The sequence below is a fragment of the Galendromus occidentalis genome, unplaced genomic scaffold (assembly GCF_000255335.2).
Source record: "Galendromus occidentalis unplaced genomic scaffold, Mocc_1.1 scf7180000077484, whole genome shotgun sequence".
NCBI lineage: Eukaryota > Metazoa > Arthropoda > Arachnida > Mesostigmata > Phytoseiidae > Galendromus > Galendromus occidentalis.
In genome coordinates, this window is record NW_003805472.1 from 327,960 (window position 1) to 346,218 (window position 18,259).

General features: G+C 50.9%; 2 protein-coding genes across 2 annotated transcripts in view; one reads left to right on the forward strand and one right to left on the reverse strand.

The window, feature by feature from the left end:
• The window catches only part of LOC100903517 (TNF receptor-associated factor 4), a 32,642-nt gene extending 23,136 nt beyond the window's left edge, over positions 1 to 9,506 (forward strand). Inside the window, 12 exon segments of the mRNA XM_029112090.1 lie at positions 6,788 to 6,991; positions 7,095 to 7,310; positions 7,408 to 7,512; positions 7,691 to 7,801; positions 7,891 to 7,938; positions 8,062 to 8,211; positions 8,302 to 8,454; positions 8,568 to 8,708; positions 8,785 to 8,883; positions 8,886 to 9,026; positions 9,145 to 9,273; positions 9,390 to 9,506. Of these exon segments, the coding sequence (XP_028967923.1) occupies positions 6,788 to 6,991; positions 7,095 to 7,310; positions 7,408 to 7,512; positions 7,691 to 7,801; positions 7,891 to 7,938; positions 8,062 to 8,211; positions 8,302 to 8,454; positions 8,568 to 8,708; positions 8,785 to 8,883; positions 8,886 to 9,026; positions 9,145 to 9,273; positions 9,390 to 9,506 (1,614 nt within the window).
• Positions 9,507 to 10,914: 1,408 nt separating this feature from the next.
• Positions 10,915 to 15,926, reverse strand: LOC100903661 (photoreceptor-specific nuclear receptor-like). The gene is made up of 6 exons (XM_029112091.1): positions 15,872 to 15,926; positions 12,863 to 13,084; positions 11,828 to 12,237; positions 11,530 to 11,695; positions 11,240 to 11,377; positions 10,915 to 11,159 (listed from the first exon to the last, which is right to left on the reverse strand). The coding sequence occupies exons 1-6, from the start codon at positions 15,924 to 15,926 to the stop codon at positions 10,915 to 10,917; spliced, it is 1,236 nt and encodes a 411-aa protein (XP_028967924.1).
• Positions 15,927 to 18,259: the final 2,333 nt, after the last annotated feature.

The following is an 18,259-nucleotide window of genomic DNA, read 5'->3' on the forward strand; positions in this document are numbered from 1 at the left end:
CAGATAAGGCCCCGCTGGATTTATGGTCTTGCTCCTGAAGGGCTGAACACTCGCGGACAGCTTAGCGGTTTCCGGAGCGCCTTTCCTTCTTCGGTTTTCTCTCGTGCTCCTCGGTCGTCGGTAAGAAATACTACATCAAGTGGGAATGAAACGAACTAGCGCTGTCTGGGCTGTCGCCGCCGCCGCCGCCACCGTAACCACCACGACCACCGCTATAGACGGCAGCAGCGTAGTCGGTTGACTGCAGCCACTACGCTGCTGAAAAGGAAACACGGAAAGAGAGCTGGAACTATAGTTTAACGTTAGCCAGGCTCGCTGGCGAGCTAGTCCGTCGGCGGAGCTGCCGTTACAGCTCGAAGATGAAACAGCCACTTCATGGAGCTTCAGCCCAAACTATATCTAGAAAACGACAGCAGCCCCGACAACGCCAACAACAACATTATTTTCCTCCAGCGCGGCGGCAAGAAAGTTTCACTTCAATCCAGTCTACTTTCTAGCCGCTCGCTATGAGGGGGAATGCGCGGGGCCGAAAGTTCGGCAGCTGTCAGATTCCCAAGCCAAGCCGCCGCGGAGGAATGAACGAAAGAGAAGGTATGCGGATAGCCGGTATTCATTGATTAAACATATAGTGGGAGTTGATTCATATCGAAGCGACGCAGCACAGCGAAGAAGCCGGCGGAGCATCATTTTTGGGAAAAATGGCATACGGGAGGAATGGACAACGATGAGATCGTAACACACTACGAGGCTAAAGCCTCGCCCAAGTTGGTCATCGATGACGAGAGTGAGAACTCTTCATTCAACTGTGAGTCATCCTCCCGAGTCCTCTTGACAACAAGGCCGATTGGGTCGTCTGTCTAGACAGAACTTATCCTCGGATTCGAGTGGTATAATTCTCGCTTCCACTCCTCGTGACTTGGTGATTCCATGTACTTACTCCTGAAGGCAACAGAATCCATAGAGTGAAACATCATAGGAAGTAACACGCCGCGGGGAGTTCGGCTAGTTCCGTAAACGATATGGTGAATAGATCTCTGAGCCGACCCATATAAGTGCGACCTAATTGAAACTACGTACGACAGAAAAGTTAGTCAAGCGCTCCTTGGAACACATTCTAATCGTTTCCGACAGATGAGAGTCGGACTATTCGCTTGCTCTCTGAGATTCGAACATATTTTCCCTGATTAGAGTGAGCCTTATTGAGAGATATGTAGTTGCTAGGCAACCGATCGTCAGCGTCTCCCATGGAGCGTCCGCCGATACTAATTCTGTCGGAGTCTCGACGAGGAAACGCCTCATGTGGGCTCGCGCAAGCAGCGGTCCGAGCTAGCCAGGAATCGCGCGCTCAATGTCGCATGGGTGCGGGAAGAATCCTAGATAACGGATTCGTGTGAGTCAGGAACGACCCACGGCTCGGCTCGAATATCGCCTGGGATCCAATGAATTCGCTCCCCCCTGATGGACATTCCCTCAAACGTTGAGCCTCTTTTGCGATCACAAGCCGACCGGAGGAACTTCAACGTCACCCTCTGACATTCAAATCCAAACTTCTTCCGTTCTGCCGATGGTCGGGTTTCAGTCATTGTGGTTCCGCCAATCTGTATTAAGATGCGCTCACGACGTGCACTGGGGAGCTCTTCCGATTCGCGGCTAACCAGCAAAGCGCTCCCAGAAACTCGGCATCACAGATTCTGACAGTGTCGAAATTCTGTCGCTTCGGGGAAGCGGTCCGCAATATCCCGCCTAAGTCTGAATGCTACAGAATCTGTCGCTCAATCATGTAGCGATGAAATCGGATCGCGCAGCTCCTCACGATGACCCTCGGAGAGAGGTGACCCCCGTGAGGACTAACTCATCTTAGAGCCGAGGAGTCTTTCTGGCAAACTACCCTACCGCGCAGAGAATACGGCACACTAGGTTTCCAGCTTCGCACGGGCCCATGGAATTTATCCGTGACGTCCTCGAGAAGGTTCAGATCGGCAAGGATGGAGCAACCTTAATCAAAAGACTTCCGTCACCTGAATTTTCCCCTGAAGGGATTGAAAATTTCAAATGGCTCCGAATGGTTATTCAGAAGGCGGTCGTTAAATTTACACCTCGAGGTGATCCGTCAAGGCCTTGTTAGGAAGCATCGAACGTTCGGCAGATTCACGAAGATAAAGTAGTCGCGTGAAACTTCCTTCGATGTGCTGCTGGCCCAACTGACTGACTTCATCATCTCTTTCTTCTTTTCCAACAACGGCATAGCGGCAACAACAAAAGATTAGAACGTCCGGAAAGAGCGCCACGAGCCGATCAGCTAGTGTAGTCTACCGGCAGCGTCGGCTAAACTATTCTCAGGGTCGCATAACTGACTGAAAGGTTCACGGCGTCGGAGACGAAATGACGCTGAAAACAGGCGGTTTATAACAGCGTTTCGTTCGTGACATTCGACGAGCTGATGACATTTGCCGAACTGGATCCTCTCGGCAATCTAGTTGGTCGATTATCTGCATCATCATCGCCCAGGTACAACCGAAAGGAAACGCGCCTAATATCATGAAACGTCACAAGCCATCGATGTTTCTAATCAAAGGTGAAGAAAATACTTCGACGCAGGAAACTTTTCGGGACAGTGGAATTATTCCCGGCGACGAGCCCTGCCGTGGGCACCGATGCGGATGCTTTCGGTGATTTCCGATAAAACACCCTATATATGGAGCAACTCCCCTGGAGTTTTTTCTTTGATCAATCGCCTAGGTGAGTCGCACAGCGATGCCACGCCTCTTCGGAACTCGTGCTGACGTCTTGATATGCACTCGGCTTCGATCACTAGATGAATGTATTGGACGCAAAGCTTCGGGAGAGCTCATCCAAGAGATCCGGAATTTTCTTTTCCTTCTTCTGACATGCTCCGTCGAGGAAAAAGCATCGGCCTTCGTTGGTCTGCCTTCTCTTCAGTCACATAGATTTTTATTATGGATATGAATCCAATTAGGAGGAAAGCCACCGGGATTCAGATGATTTCTCGTAAAAAAAACACAAACCAATTCCTTCAGCGCTCACGATTTTTCCTGCTGGTTCTAGGTCAGCGGGTTCGAGCTGTAAGAAGCTTTCCTCGGATAGTTAGGATGGATGTTGACGGATGCTCGTGCCTGCGTCTCTAGAGGTTCACAAATTCGCTAAAACCTGTCCGAGCTGGGGCTTCCATCGGAGCGATAAATCCCGTGCCGTGCCTACGGTTTCTCTCCGATATATTCGGGAGAGAGACTCAGAACCCCAGAAGTTCACCGGAGACGTTCTCAGGAGCTCCGGAAAATGGTTCCCCAGAAGAAAGTCAAGGAACAAGTGCCGATCGAACCGAAATGAGAGGCGAGCACCCAGATGAGAACATAAAAGGGAGCAAGCTAAAATCGGATGATTTTCAGATTCGGTCGATCGCATTCGACTGAGGTCCTTGGCTGGGGAATTCATGTGCGGCAGATTCCACAGTGTTCCGTTTCGCTTCTTCGAGCATACCCATATTTTTCAAGAGAGGATTCCCTTAGACACTTTTGGGAAGTCTGACCGGTGGGAATTGAGTCATTTCAATGAAGTCTGGGTAACTTTACTCAGGTGCTTGTTTTTTTGATGATCTCTCAGGGAACATGATTCTCTATTAACGCTGAACAAACTCGGATCGGATTGAGTCCCGCGCTTTTCAATTTTTTGCCCAATTTCAAACTCGGAAGAATCGTGAGAGAACTTTCGGATTAAGATGTCCAAGCTTCGCTTAAGTTGTCGATGAAATTCGGCTCCTGGACAGAGCAGTCATCGCCGGACTATAGCCTGATTCAACTTTTGGTTTTTCAATTGTTTAGGAGCGCAAGAAGATTGGATTCGAATGACCACCTTCTGCAACGCGAATAAGCGATTCTATTTTTCAAGAGTTTTATGTCAAATCACGACAGCGACGCAACGTTTCGTCGACGATTGAATCGCACGATTCTCTCACCTCGCCCGTGATTTCTCGACGACAGCGGATCGTGGAAAAGATTCGAAACTCCAAGCACGTCTGATGATAGCCATATCAGGTCTCGAGGTCTCCAATTCTCCATTTCTCGTTGACCTCCCTTCAACCCAGCCCAAATTTCACTCCTTCTCTTTCGCCGTCGGATCAAAATGTACTCGGTGCTGTCTTGCCGATCTTTGTTCGCTTGCTCGCCATGGAATCCGAGTATTGGAGAACCGATGGTTTTCTCCGCATTCATTCAGCGATCCGCTCGAGCTCCGTCGAGAAACTCGAGTGTCGTCTTCGGGCTAGAACTAACCGGATGGGCACCGGAATCGAGTTCAATGTCGAGGACGGTAACTAGCAGATTGCAAAGGTGAGAGACGATCCTTCACTTGAAGACGATCAGTATTTGCGGTCGATTCGCTGCGGAAAAGCCCCGTGGAGTCGGCGATACCGAAATTCGAGGACCGTCCCGTCCGGAGAGGGATCGGAAACGCAAGATGAGGAGGCTAAAGGCCACCTCGGAATGCTCTCGCTATCCTGAGAATGACGGCACGACGGCTAACATACACCCGATTCGAGACTGAGCTCTGAGCGAAGCGATAGATATCACCCGCGCATCGTAACAGGATCACGTAATTGATAAATGCTCCGAATGCAGCTGGAATTTGTGGAACGCTTCGTCTGGTCTCAACATACCTCTTACTTAGAAGAGCGTCCCGCCCTGAACAGCGTTGCCACGATGTGCCTTTCTTCTTGATGAGAGTGGCATCATGAGGGGAACGAGTCGATTCTCCAATCCACTCGTACGGTGCAGGGAAATGGTCCTTCAGTACTCGTCAAGCTTGCCGGGTAGTGGAGACTTAATCTCCAGCAAAACGAAGAGCACTGACCTTTTAATGAAGGATTCAGATAGTACGACTGGTTTGACTGACCGTCGGAAGCTCAAAAAGATTTAAATCGAGCTTTCTTCTTTCAGATATTTCTCACACGGATACGCCTCGTCCGTCGGCCGGCAATCATGGCATAAGGAAAACGAGTTTGGAAATTCACAGAAATGTGAACCTCTCTCAAGAGCTGTGTTTATCCTAAAAAAGCAAAAGTTCAAGTTTTCCTCGAAGATCTGGTCGCCAACGACGAATATCCCACACAGGAAAGCTTCACTGAATCAGCAAATTAATCCGAGAAATCAGTTACATCAATAGATCTCCTTAGAAAAAAGGTTGTGTGATGGAAATTATATATCCATTTGCTACTCCCGGTGTTTGCTAGAACATACACGAAAACATCATTCGAGACATAACGTCGCGTAGCCCAATAACAGTGAATAATTATGCGAGTTCCGAGGTCCGAGGCGAGTTTGATGAAAAGCGTCTCTCGAACTTAAGCGTAATATGCTCCCGCGCGAGAGGGGCCGATCAACATTGGAAAACAGTGCATTTGGAGTGAAGACGCACGCGTGAGGGAGAGAGGGAGTGTTTATCTGGAACGAATACGTATGAAAGATGCGATCGTTCATCATTAGCGTTTATTGGAACACTATGCGTTCACATGCACCGACTTTGATGCACCCGATCGGAGCTCTAACATATTACCTTTCCGAGGCCTCTGCTTGACCACAAAACGAGATTTGCACGATCAGCAGTGCTGTGGTGCTACGAGGATGCTTTTCGGCCGCTGACTTCCGATGGAGCTCGCGGTCAGTGCTCGTGTCGCTGGTGAATTAGCATCTCTCCGAGAGGGTTTGACTCGCGATGGGCTTCTGCAAGACGATCCTGGACGATTCCTTCAATTAGGGCTACCCGTCATATCAAATAAAAGCGCTTGTTCCGTGAAGGTTCGCCCCAGGTTCCGCTCCCTCACACAGTTGCGAGCTCCGCTCATTCCACCTCGACTTATGCGCGGCCACCGACAGATGTGATCAATGATTATTGATGACAACAGGAATCGAAACGTCCGCAGCAGTAGTGGTGAGCTTCTCCAACGACGGTGAGTTTCTCTAGCGTACTCGGCGGACTTAATCTCCAGCACTTCTCCCCTATCTGGAAACAATGAAATCCTGCCTGGCTGATCCTAGAAACAGTCTCCCGCTTTGAATCGAAGAGAGCGAATCTTAGAGTGCCGTGTTTTTTGTGCTTCCTGAACTCGATGATGTCGTTTCTGTCAAGGGTGAGTTCGCGCCTCTGGGTGGGGCCCGAGATCGTGGAGCGCGAATTCCTTTCTCCCGGCCGTGTGTTGTCCATGGGCCGAGATCGCTCGAGAAGAGATCGGAGCTCCAGGGATCGGCGGAGACCCCTAGGGACTAGACACAATAACCGGGGAAAGCTACAGACGGGAAACCCTACATGCGGAAGCATTGCGCGAAGGACTCGTGGTGCTTTGTGTCTGAGGCCTCCACCGCTCGCTTCCGAGCGAAGCTGAGCAAATAGCTGACCGTGCTCGTGAGGAGTCTCAGGTTGATCCAATCTGGGCTTGCCTCGAAAAGCGACGCGTTCGAAATCTTCTCTGTTCGGTGTGCGTTTCCCGAGCTTGTACTGTTGCTTGCACTCGGTATGACGGCCGCTATCTTACGTGCTTAGTCATCATCGGCAGTCATCCTCGGTCTCAGTGAGCTTGTTCGACTATGCTCCCAGATTACACTGCAGTGGCTAATCCATTTTTGAATATACCAAGCTCTGTCGAGCGGAACGAGCTCGTATTCATCCCCCATCCAACGCAGAAAGATTCAGAAACTCAGGTGGCTCGCTGCGCAAAGCTTCTGCGGGATGACATCTTCAATCTCCCTAATGATAATCGGCATTGAATTTATTTCAGCACGGCTCCGTTCGGAAGTCGAAAAGCAGCTCATCGACGCCATCGTCGACCGCACCCAGTGAGACTTCAATCTCTGCGCCGCGCCCCGCCTACGTAGCAGCGCCGAAGGCGGCAAACCGCCCCTCATCCTCTTCTTCAAGTCCGATAGTTCAACGAAACTTCAACACGGCTCTTTCAGCCGCGGGCTCTGATGAGTTGGTCAAAGTGAATCTTCTCCCCATCTGCTTTCAGAGGAATTCCGAATGCGACGACGGAGGCTCCCCGCAGACCTCAATCGGTGGACGATTGTAACGCTCGATAATTTTAGGTGGTTGTCAGGGATTTCCCCGGCTGGTCTCACGATCAACTCCTATCGATCAGAGGAGTTCCACTCGCAGCAAGATGCTCATCATGTGCTTGTGTGGCAGGAATGCTGATGCGAGCGCCGTGCGGCTGCTCGTACTGCGAGGTCTGCATGAGACGAGTTGAGCCAACCTCAGTGATGAAGTGCCGACCTCACGGTGCCAAGACGACTCGCTCAGAGGTGAAACGGCTAGGATCGATCTATCGTTCTCAATCTAAATCACTCAAGCTTTCCTGGCAATCGACCGCGTCTCTGATATTTCGTATTTTGGGAGCAGTTCGTCGAAGATCCTTACGTCTACACATTCTGCATGGACCTCGGAGCGATGTGCCTTTGGAACACCGACGGATGCAATTTCGAGGGACCGCTGAGCACAATCCAGGTATTGAGACTCCCGTCTCTGAGAAACGCTCTAGCAACATGGGGAACTGAAATCCTTTGGGAGTGGTGTGCCGTACTCGTCGGGAACCTCCGGTCATGATTCCTACGAATCGGAATGACCTCCTTGTTCGAGCCATGATGTGTATTGCTGATGATTCGGACCTTTCTCCTCGTTTCAGGACCATAGCTCGCGCTGCGTGTTCCGGGCGGAGAATTGTACTGATTGTGAAAAACGAGTCTCGTACAGAGCGATGGCCTCGCATCGGAATACAACGTGCGAACAACGGAAGGTACGCTCTCCAACACGAGATATGCTCTAGCACAGGAAGAAGGCTGGCCCGAAGACAGAGTGTGATCTCAGCTCTACTATCGATTTCAGGTCGCCTGCGAGGTTTGCGGGGCTCTGGTCCTGGCTTCAGCTCTAGAGGTCAATCAAGCCTTACTACTAGGAGCCTAAACATCGCTTTTTGACAAATAATTCCTTTTGACACTGTCTTTCGATTAACCCGTTCCCGTCTCGGGATTCTCAACAATCATTTCCGCATTGCAGCGCCACATCAGCGTTTGTCCGGAAGTCGAGATAAATTGTATGATTTGTGGCCGAAGAGACATCAAACGAGGTCAAAGTGAAGCTCATCGGGTGGAGTGTACCTCTTTGGAAAGACCATGCAAAATGAGCGTCGTCGGATGCACTATAAAAGTTAAGATCTTTCCAATGAAGGTCTCGGAGAGGAAGAAGAGACTCGAATATCCTGTATCACGCTCTACAAAAACATTATTTTCTTCAAAGGCTACCAATGCAGAGCTCCGCGAGCACGAGACAATGGATACGCACATTGATCTCTTCTCGAAATTCGCGCAGAATCAGGCGGAGCGCATCCGTGTTCTCGAGGAGGCTCTTCAGAAGAGTTCTCATGCCAACGAGCATAGTGATCTGGCAAAGGTGACTTGCTTCCTCAGTTGAATTGTATCACCAATCACCACCGATATCGTCAAAGTCCCTTCATTCGGATGAGTCGAAGCTTATCTGACTTCTTGATACTTCGGAAATTTCAGACAGTCGAAGTGCTCCGTTCCCAGGTTTTACAGCTTTCTAATCGGCTCATGCTGATTAGTACAGCTCTTGTTGAGGACCCCTTTTACTGGAATCTTTGCCCGTACAAGGCAATTCTAGAGGTGGACAGCGATGGCGCTCAGGTACAGAAGCGATTCGTTTCCCGAAAGGCAACGGCCTATTGCCACAGAGACGAGAAATATTTCTCTTTTCTTCCAGGTACTTTACAGTGATAGCTTCTACACGCCATCCATTCCTGGCTACAAGGTGATCCGATATACTCATGAAACTATTTTTGGTCATCTCTGTGTACTTTGCCGAATTCCCTCTAATCCGTCTCGCTCGGTCGGCAGATGAGGCTTCGCCTACTCGTAGATCACAGAGCGAAACTCCTACACATGACGCCACAGCTGCTACCTGGTCAATTCAACAACATCATTCCCTGGCCATTCCCTGCGCAGGTGAGGTTTTCAGAAAGGCTCCCACGATTCCATAACTCACCTCAGAGACGGAAAGTGATCTGGATGAGCTCTCGCTCCTCTCTCAACCTATCCGCAATGATTCCCTTCTTTCTCGCAGTATTTACTCAGACTCGTCGACCAGAGTGGGCAAGGACAGCACAAAGACCTGGCTGTCACTCTCGGAGCGACAGCGAACCTGGAGAAACCCACTGAATGTGGTCGCGTCTTACGGTCGCCGAACCTTCAGGTGAAATCTCGAGACCACTAGGCTGCCGGCTGTCGCCCTCTCGAAGCTTCGGAAATCGGAGCATTCGTTGAGGGAATAGCTTTTCCGCCTCGTAAAAAAATTCCCCTCCAATATAGATCAAATTTGAGACGCTGGATTCGACACGGTCCGGAGTTCCTCAATTCAGCAAGAACGATTGCATCGTCTTCATGTTCAAAATCAACATCCCTGCGGATTTCGTTGAGCGGATATGAGGAAGGGCGCTTCTGGGGAATGCCATCCCTTCATTTCACTGCACAAATCTCATGAAACGATCAAGGTATAAAGATCTGATCATGTTCATCGTCGTGATAGGATGCATGACGACTATTCATCTCCGAAGAAAACCCATTGGTTCCTGCCCATCCTGGATTGTTCCTATCGATATAATTCGGGGCATATCTCTCCTCCGATAGTCTGGTATCCGACTCTCGGCGCGGGTTCCTAGATCGATGTTTCTCATGAGACTCCACAAACCGCGGCAGAGAGCCAGATTCAGAGGTCAGCCTAAGGGTATCTGTACCGTCCGACTTTGATCGGTCCGGTTATGCCCATTCGCCTATCATTTGTCCGAGGGCCCTCGAAGAGGAACCCGGAGGGAAAAGTCCCCGCATGGATGGCTGGCTTTTCCTTGTCCCACCACGTGAAGTGAACTGGTCGCTAGGATGATATGCTTGGGTCCCTGCATGCTCCGCTAGTATTTATGGAAATATCGATCTGTATCCTGAAGGCGGAGTTGAGCAAGCTCCAGCATGAGAACCACAGGCACAGCTTCAGGAATACTCTCAGTTTCGGAGGTTATTTTGCTTTTCACTCAATGCGTATCCGCATAAATACCGTTCGATCGTTTTTCAATAAAGCTCATGCATATGACTGCGAGGTGAGGTCTCATTTTTATTCCGCGGGCTTCGTACGGAGGAAGTCCCGCTTATATAAGAGCTACGTTCTTTCATCCTGAGAGGGTTCATCGGAGACTAGAAGGTATGTACAGGTCGTGCGCTCCGCGAGAAACTGGAGCGCGCGAGAATTCGGGACGACTAATCTTCACCTTGAATCTGTGAATGCCGCCGGGGACGAATTTTCAGCGGACTGCTCGGCTCGAACTCCTCGGAATCCGAGCACCGCGGAAATCTCTTCCCGTTTTTATTCACACTGTACAAGCAGACACAGCTCTCGATGAGATTCCGAGTTGATCGACGAGATCTGTGAGAAGAGGTGGAGATTTGCCCAAATTATTCTCTGCTTATCGCCCAAACCCGATTTGAAATACTGAGCTGTCTATCAATCCAAAGAATCTATCCATTCGAGGGGAACTCGATGATGCCTAACCTAATGATTGGATAACATCGCTACTCGGCGACACGTTGTACGGTGTTTTTCTAGCTTCTCTCGGTGAGGTAAGCTGATTGAGTTCTTCCGTGGGATCTGTGCGTTTCAGATACGTCTCGAAACGTATTTCCGTATCCCATGATCAGACATGCGGTCGCCGAAAACAACTTGCAGCCGGAGCTCACAAATGAAGTAGTCCTGCACCGATAAGCTCGATAGCAGCACCTCCGTCGACCGTCGTCGGAAACACTCTTTAATGAACTGATATGAACTCGCGAACTATCTGTGACTCAATTATGTTACTGATTGCAGAACATCACAGAGGATTCTTTCTATAGGGACAGGTCCTATCGTAGATCTGAAGTAGACGTCCTCGAGAACCGAGGTCCTGGCGGACCGGAGGATGCCGAGGAGGAGTATCAACCGGTTCGAACGACTTGAAGACTTCGACTCCTGCGCCACCTGGTGCTGCTCCAGAGCTTCGAGACTTTGTTCTTGAACACGTTCAATGTGACTAGGGTCGAAAAGTCCGGGCAGCTCTGTCGACGAAAGAGGCATATCGGTGATCGATTTCTACCGACACTGGAGCAAGGCTGCGAGGATAATCTCATAGACTTACCGGGTCGGAACAGAGCTAGAGCTTTCAAATAGGAGTATTCGGTGTTGTCGACATTCAAGGCCATGAGTTCTTGTAGAGCTCGACGGAGGATGTGAAGATGCTTTCGACTGAACGTGCTCGCTGGCTCATTGAAGATACCTGACCAATGGGAATCAAAACGACTCAGCAAGATCATTGGGAGAGGCCCAAGTACCTACATGCTTGTTGAGAAAAAAGGGGACGAGGCATAGACTCTATTCTTGCCATGATCGTTTTGGGATGGATATTCTGGAGCGCAGTGCGCGTCAGCTAACCTTCTGTGGGCAATGCGAAGCGTGATTGAGCAGCTGTACAGAGAAAAATATCACTCCATGAGTACTCCACGAGAATCATCTGGTCGGCACAGGTCAGCTGCTGGAAAGCCGGGGTGGAACGAATCCACCGCATGCTGCAGAAGAGCAGCTTTGCTGCGGTTTCCTGGGGTATTTGAAATTTCAGCTCGAGAGAATTTACGTTACAATTACGCTTAATTATTTTTTTTATCTGAATACGTTGACCCTCCACGGAGAGTCGACGCATCGACGGTAGGGATACGCGTACTCCTCTCACCTGCGGATTTTCCTCCGGGTTCGGAAGCGAAATGAAGGGATTCGGCGCCAGAGGGAATGCCGTGGAGTGTTTCATATCTGGACTCGATATCTCGATGTCGGAGCGTTCTGTAGCAGGACGCGGGGGTGAAAGGTCCAGCTCGTGCTTGGTCTCAGCGTTGTTCTCGCTCAACATGAGCTTGGACGGTGATCCCGCTTCCCGTGACAGGGTATCGGGAGACCAGAGCGACGAAAGCGGAGTGCTCTCCACGAATTCGGGAGGAGGTCGGTTCAGCAGCTGGTAGGCGGCGTACACGGCGGGCGAAGGTATTGCTAGTTCCGTCGGTGCCGATAATGAGAAAGTTAGTCCGGATATCGAGTCGAGGAGTCTCCTTCTGGGACCGGTCCGCGGCGCTCGCTCGTGCTGAACGGCTGCAAGAAGCAGTCCAATCGGTGAAAATCTCGGAAACCGACTTTGGAGAATCCCCCGAAGTGGCCCTTGATCGAGGAAAAAATGTATGTGTTACGATTCTCGGAACAGCCTCCACGACAAGGGGCGAGTTTCTACTGAGTTGGAGAAGAGCCGGCTGCGAGCGCACCGGAAGCCCTCGAACGGGTCTGAGCTCTGTGTTTGGACAGCCAAAAATTCGCTCTCCACTGCACTCAGAGTTTCTGCTTCCGCTTCCATATGTCAGAAACACTACTTTCAAGAAGAAGGCAAGAGCACCTTTATTTGTCCCGCGAGCTGGAAGAAAAGGCGGCGACCTGATCGCAGACGATCCCGATCGTCGGAGCGAAACCGCAAGGTTTCGCCCGACAGGCTCGCTCCACGGGCGTCGATGTTCCTGTCGGACTTCGTGCCCCCGACTTGGTGCAAGGTCGGAAGATCCGAATACAATTATATTTCGAGACAATGCGAATCGAAGTTTGAATGAGGGACTTCAATTATTCGAGTTTGAGGTCCATCGCAGATCACGAATCGAGAGGAGCACGGTATCACCGGTGTTATCCAGAGCGATTGCGATTTAATTAGGAGGCGTTCAGAAATCTTCCTTACCCTCACGCCGCATGTTGACAGCGAGGCATTTTTTGAGTCGACATGCCTGGCACTGATTTCTTCGAGCCACATCCACGACACACGTTCCTCCCTCCTTGCAGGAGAAGCGTAGGTCGCGACGAACGCTCCGCTTGAAAAATCCACGGCAGCCATCGCAAGAAGCCACCCCATAATGACGACCCGAAGCGCGGTCGCCGCAGACCCTGCATAATGGCTCGCGATCTGAAAATCAAGTTCCATTCAAGCTCGGATTGTTGCTCTCTCATGCAGGATCGCCGAGCTTTTTGTGCGCCTAATTGTGAAAGCCAGAAAGATCCCTTCGAATCTTGCATCTTCAAAGTGGTTTTCTTTGCGCAATCGAATACGGACAGCTTGCCTCCTGGGCGGGAGAGAGGGGGCGTTCATACGGAGGTTTAACACCGATAGCAGCCTGCTCCTCGCCGGCTGAGTGACTGATGGCTTCACTTCGGGCTTACTTGGAAGAGCTATGAAAGTCCCGGAACGGACCCGAATATCGACTGCTAGTTGTGGTCTGTTATCCAGGAATGGTGGGGAGACTCAGAGGGGACAGGTTCAGATTTTCTACTCGTGTTTGCGTCCACCAGGGAAGGCGTATGTAAGAACCGGGGGCCAGGTATGCATAGAATAATGACGCACAATATCTCGTCGGACTGCTGAGAGAAATGCCGCTGAATTCCCGGAGGAGTCAGCGTCACCACCACCGATTTCTTCGCCACGAATGGAATAATTGTCGCAGAAACACGATCCGCACCCGTCCGACAAAATGTTTCTCTCACAATGATATTGATCGTGTGTGTTTGATTCGAGATCAGATATTCTCAGATGTCTCCCTTCTAGAGAGATTCGTACCTCCGATATCTCCTGGCAGAACCGGCGGCGGGTCATGAATTAGGAACCACATGAACGATTTTTTCGATCTGGAGATCTCGAAGTCAGCTTTCTGCTCCTTTGGCTGATTCAATGCTATCTTCTTTTGACGAGATTTCGCGGATGATTTTTCTCTTTTCTTTCATGGACTCAAGATTTCCGATACTACTAGCGCGTCATTGAAGGTTGGGGATTCGCTTGAATTCGGTGTATGAAGGTCGCGGCCCGAATGCCTTAGCGGGCTCCTCGGGGACGAGCTTCCTCCTGTTGCGCGGGAGGGAAATGTCGCCCGACACGAAACAATTATTGTTGCTCAAGAGTAGAATACTCAGGCAAATATTTATATCGGAGATGGTCATTGGTCCCCTGAGTGGGAAGTGACCCCTTGTCACCGAGCACGGAGACTCTGAGACTTGTCAAGGAAAATATGGAATCCCGACAGAATGGATCCCGCGAACCGATTTTCTCTTTTGGGAACCAGCTCCGTGGCACAAATTGAAGCGACGGACCTCGGCGATTTCTGTTTCCTTCACGATTTTATACGGTTTCTGTCCGATACCGAAGAGCAGGCCATGAGGAAGGATGTCTCTCTCCAGTCAAGCGCCATGCACTCGTTCAAATTGAGACGATGTGTTGCCCAATGGCTTCTCAATGAGCAGTCAAGCTCTGATATAGCGCATCAGGGATCCGTATATAGCCTTCCGTCCATATAGCAGCCGAGAAAGAACAAGAGCGTGTTTTTTGCATCCGCGGATCGGGTTTCAAAGAGTCTCCGCATCTTCGCCATTGGAACATATCTTGATGAAGAGGGATATCGAGCACCTCGAGCGCGCAAGGAGCATGCTCCTTGGGAAATCCATCTTTCGACACAATTCCCGCTCCTCGAGAATAAGCCCCTTGTTCGGAAGCACTCCCCCCGGGGAGTGTGCCGGGTCGGTAAGCTATGCTCGCCCTGTCGGAGAGACTCTAGTTTCGAAGAGCGTTCGACTGATCTTATGGTTGTTTCCCTCTGATAATGAGAGCTGAACGTCATTTCAGTTACGTGGAGGGCCATTTCGACTTAGTGAACTCCCTCTATTCTGACTCGTAGCGTCTAATCGGATCTGACCGAAAAATCGATGCTTCCGGCGTCAAGAGTGAGGAATGAAAATCCACTGGGAAATCGAATGACATCTATGCTGATCGAAGAGGGCTTCGGATCGTCCACTGCTCCCAGAATATTGCTGAGTGGAGCGCTGAGTTCCTTAGCTCCGTCAAAGCTTCCCCGATTTGGATGAACTGGACAAATGCATAGCCATTGGCACACCTCGCGATCCAGGCAGAGACTGACTGAGAGATAACCCCGCACCTGGATGACGGCACGGAATTATCCGGGCGCATCCGATTCTCGGAGGGAAATCTACTCTGGTAAACGCCTAATTCTAGTATCCCGGACGCGTCAGAGGGACTTGGAGGCGAGACTTCCGTAAAGTCTTCTCAATTCTCGTATCTCTCCCCCCCAAGCTTCAGGTGATGTACCCGCATGCGAGGCGATGGCAGGGAATGAATATATCTCCGAGCTGAATTGACGGTGGAAATATTTCCGATGCCACAAATGGGTATGAGATAGAGAATCGATTTCGATTGATACAGCGAACAGAGCTTCTGCCTCTTCCAGAGAATGTCGAAGGAAGTCCGGAACACCGACGACGAGAAGTCTCTGCAATCCCCGAGATCGAACTTGGACGGGCAGACCAAACCTCGATTCGGAGACGTGAGTTCCAAGGGTTCCCCCACAAGATTGCCCGCGTTCGTATGATGGAAGTCTTTGAAGGCTCCGATTATTTTCCACCATGGAACTGTTCCATGTGGAACTGTCGATAGGTTCGAAATCTATTCAGATGATCGGCGAAGAAATTGCGGAGGAATGCTGAATTTCGGATCTTCCATCCCGGCTGGGGACCGAGGCTTTCAGGAGACTCCCCGCGGGAAAACTAGAGATGCTTATCTCGAGAAATGCGTCAGCCTCCCCGTAATGGTAAGAACCCTCGCATATCACTCAGAGAGCGGATCAGACCACAAAATATTTCAACGCACTCGGCTTATCTATAACGGTATTGCGTCCTGAAAATCAAAACTCACCCTTATGTAGCTGAGTGACCGGGATGCTTGGGGAAATCCGACTGACTGGCAACATTGCGGGAAACCTCCGCTGACGTGAGCCCACCGAATGAACTCAGACGGTCGCAACTCGGCGAAAAAGTGTTGGAGTCCCTTGTGGTACTGTTAGAAGAGAGAATGAGGTGGCGAATGTTCGCTGGTCGCCGGGAGCACAATGGCCTGGTCGTGCTTCACTCGATCCGGGCCTTCGGAGACCAACTAGGATCAGGAGTCGACGCAAGGCGCCGCATAATGTTCAGGAGTCGCACTTCATAGGCCCATCTTCTAGTAGGCGGGGTTTGGCTTCTCGCGCGGCCGCGATTGGCTCGCTATCGAACCGCCGACCAACCGCTGCGAGTGAACGAACAAACGAACGACGAGTGCCATCGACGATCTGAGCCGACGAGCGACCCGTCGAAGCCCGGTGGGCAGACCGACCGACCGACGAACCGACAGACAGTCGGCCGAACCCACGGTGGGATCCTGCAGATGGTTGAGGCCGGGGTTGAAAGCCAAATGCACAGATCATGTTCTGTGTTCTAATATCCTTTTCTCCTTATCGAGCAGCACTTTGCAAGCTGCGCATATCCTCATGTCCCCTCCCGATTTTGTTGTTTTCTTTCTTTGAACATCGATACCGTCGCGAACGTGCTCCATGCTTTGCCGCGAATTCCCCGATAAAGCGGCTGAATCGGCAACGAGGAAAATGAGGGGAAATATAGCTTTGGGAGGCGGAATGTGGAGAAATCAGTCGACCCCGATTTCCAGAGGCATCTTCGAACGATTTGTCAGGAGGAGACAGCCGCTCGTCCCGTTCCTCAGTCATCCCAGTATTCTATCTCGATTTCAACTAGGCTTTGGCTTACTTGGACGTGTGAGATAGGGGGGAAAACGCATCGCGGAAGTTCTACGGGAAAGCTGGGAGATCCTGACTTAGGATCTGAGTCCTGGGGGATCTCACGTCCAGCGACGCAAATGACCGAGACCTCCTCGGAACTACCGCTGAGGGAAACGGAGGAGTGTCTCATCCGCTGGTGACAGAAACTACGAATCACGTCTCGATGGAGTGCGATCCCCTTTTCGAGCCGGTGGATGAATGGACTTATACCCGGCAAGTCCCTGATCATTTGACCATCCATGCCTTAATAGGGACTCCCGCCAATCACTCCGAATATGTATGAGGCGCATGGTTTATTCTGACCCAGATTGAGGGGTATTTTCCGGAATCGTCGATGAGCCTTCTCTTAATCTAGCCCGGATTCCGGCAGGATCGGATGGCGTTCTCAACCTTGTACGCTGGATGTTCCCGCGAACATTTTGAGAATCCGGAGCGAAGTGAAATTCTTGTGCGATCGTTTTGAAGTATGACATCCTATGTCGTCTCGCCGAAGCGCGATTGACCGTCCAAAGTCACTCGAATGTCTGCTTCCGAACGTTGAGATATTGACGCGCTACAGTTCACCACAATTGTTCCGCGCCTCTATAGCGAGCACGATCGACCGGCAAAAGGCTTCACGCCTCGGAGGGAACCATGTCGTTTCCCATCGGAGGCCAAGAGCCGATTTCACCTGCGGGCGGGAATTGTCAGCCAGAGATGGGGTCGAAGCCGGGGGTCTTCGGGGCTAGAGGAGAGAGTTGAAGTGTCACCCACGATATCGAACCACAAGGAGCGATGGATGCTTCAATGACGTGACGCGGTTCATAAGCAAACATCAACCTCGCAGACCATCAGAACCGCGGCTTCTAAAAAAGGAGATAGACGGAAGACTTGGCTCGCTCCGAGATGAGCGGGTGCAGATAGAGAACCTGGTCCAGAGACGCCCTTGGGAGCACTGTGGGATCGCCTGATATCGCTGGAACCTCAATGGAAGTCTGGTTGGATTTCGGTCCCGGATCGTCTCCTCATTCTATCTGGTCATGTACTTAGGATACCATCGTCGAGATAACGGGGACATGTTGGAACTTTCGAGATCGCACTCTAGAGAACGAGCTTTAGGATGGTGGAGGGCAGATCGAACATCTCTGAATCGGCGATCATCTCTGTATTTGTACAGCTATTCCATCTGCATATTCAAAGCGATAATCTCCGAGATACTTGTGGGAGACACGAAATGGCTCTAGGCTCGATGTGGTTTCGCTAACTCACTCTCCCATTCTCTCGGTCAGCCGCCGTTCGAACGACCAAGCAACCGACCGACTGACTGAGTGGCGCCCGCCGCCCGCATAGCTTTTGGATCGAAGCCCCGCACCTGTGAACGTTATTTGACACACTCCACACCTCGGCCGAGAGCTTCTCTATGACTCTCATTCGATGGCTCGCCGTTCGCGGATCTATTGCTCTCGTCCCCCTCACCGGGAGAAGCATTCAAA

Excerpts from the sequence above, each read along its gene's own strand:
- LOC100903661 (XM_029112091.1), bottom strand. The coding sequence starts at position 15,926 with ATGTTGCCAGTCAGTCGGATTTCCCCAAGCATCCCGGTCACTCAGCTA. Across the intron at positions 13,085-15,871 it reads GGTCACTCAGCTACATAAGG|ATCGCGAGCCATTATGCAGG; the intron begins GTGAGTTTTGAT and ends CTTGATTTTCAG. Across the intron at positions 11,378-11,529 it reads CGCATTGCCCACAGAAGGTT|GTATCTTCAATGAGCCAGCG; the intron begins AGCTGACGCGCA and ends CCCATTGGTCAG.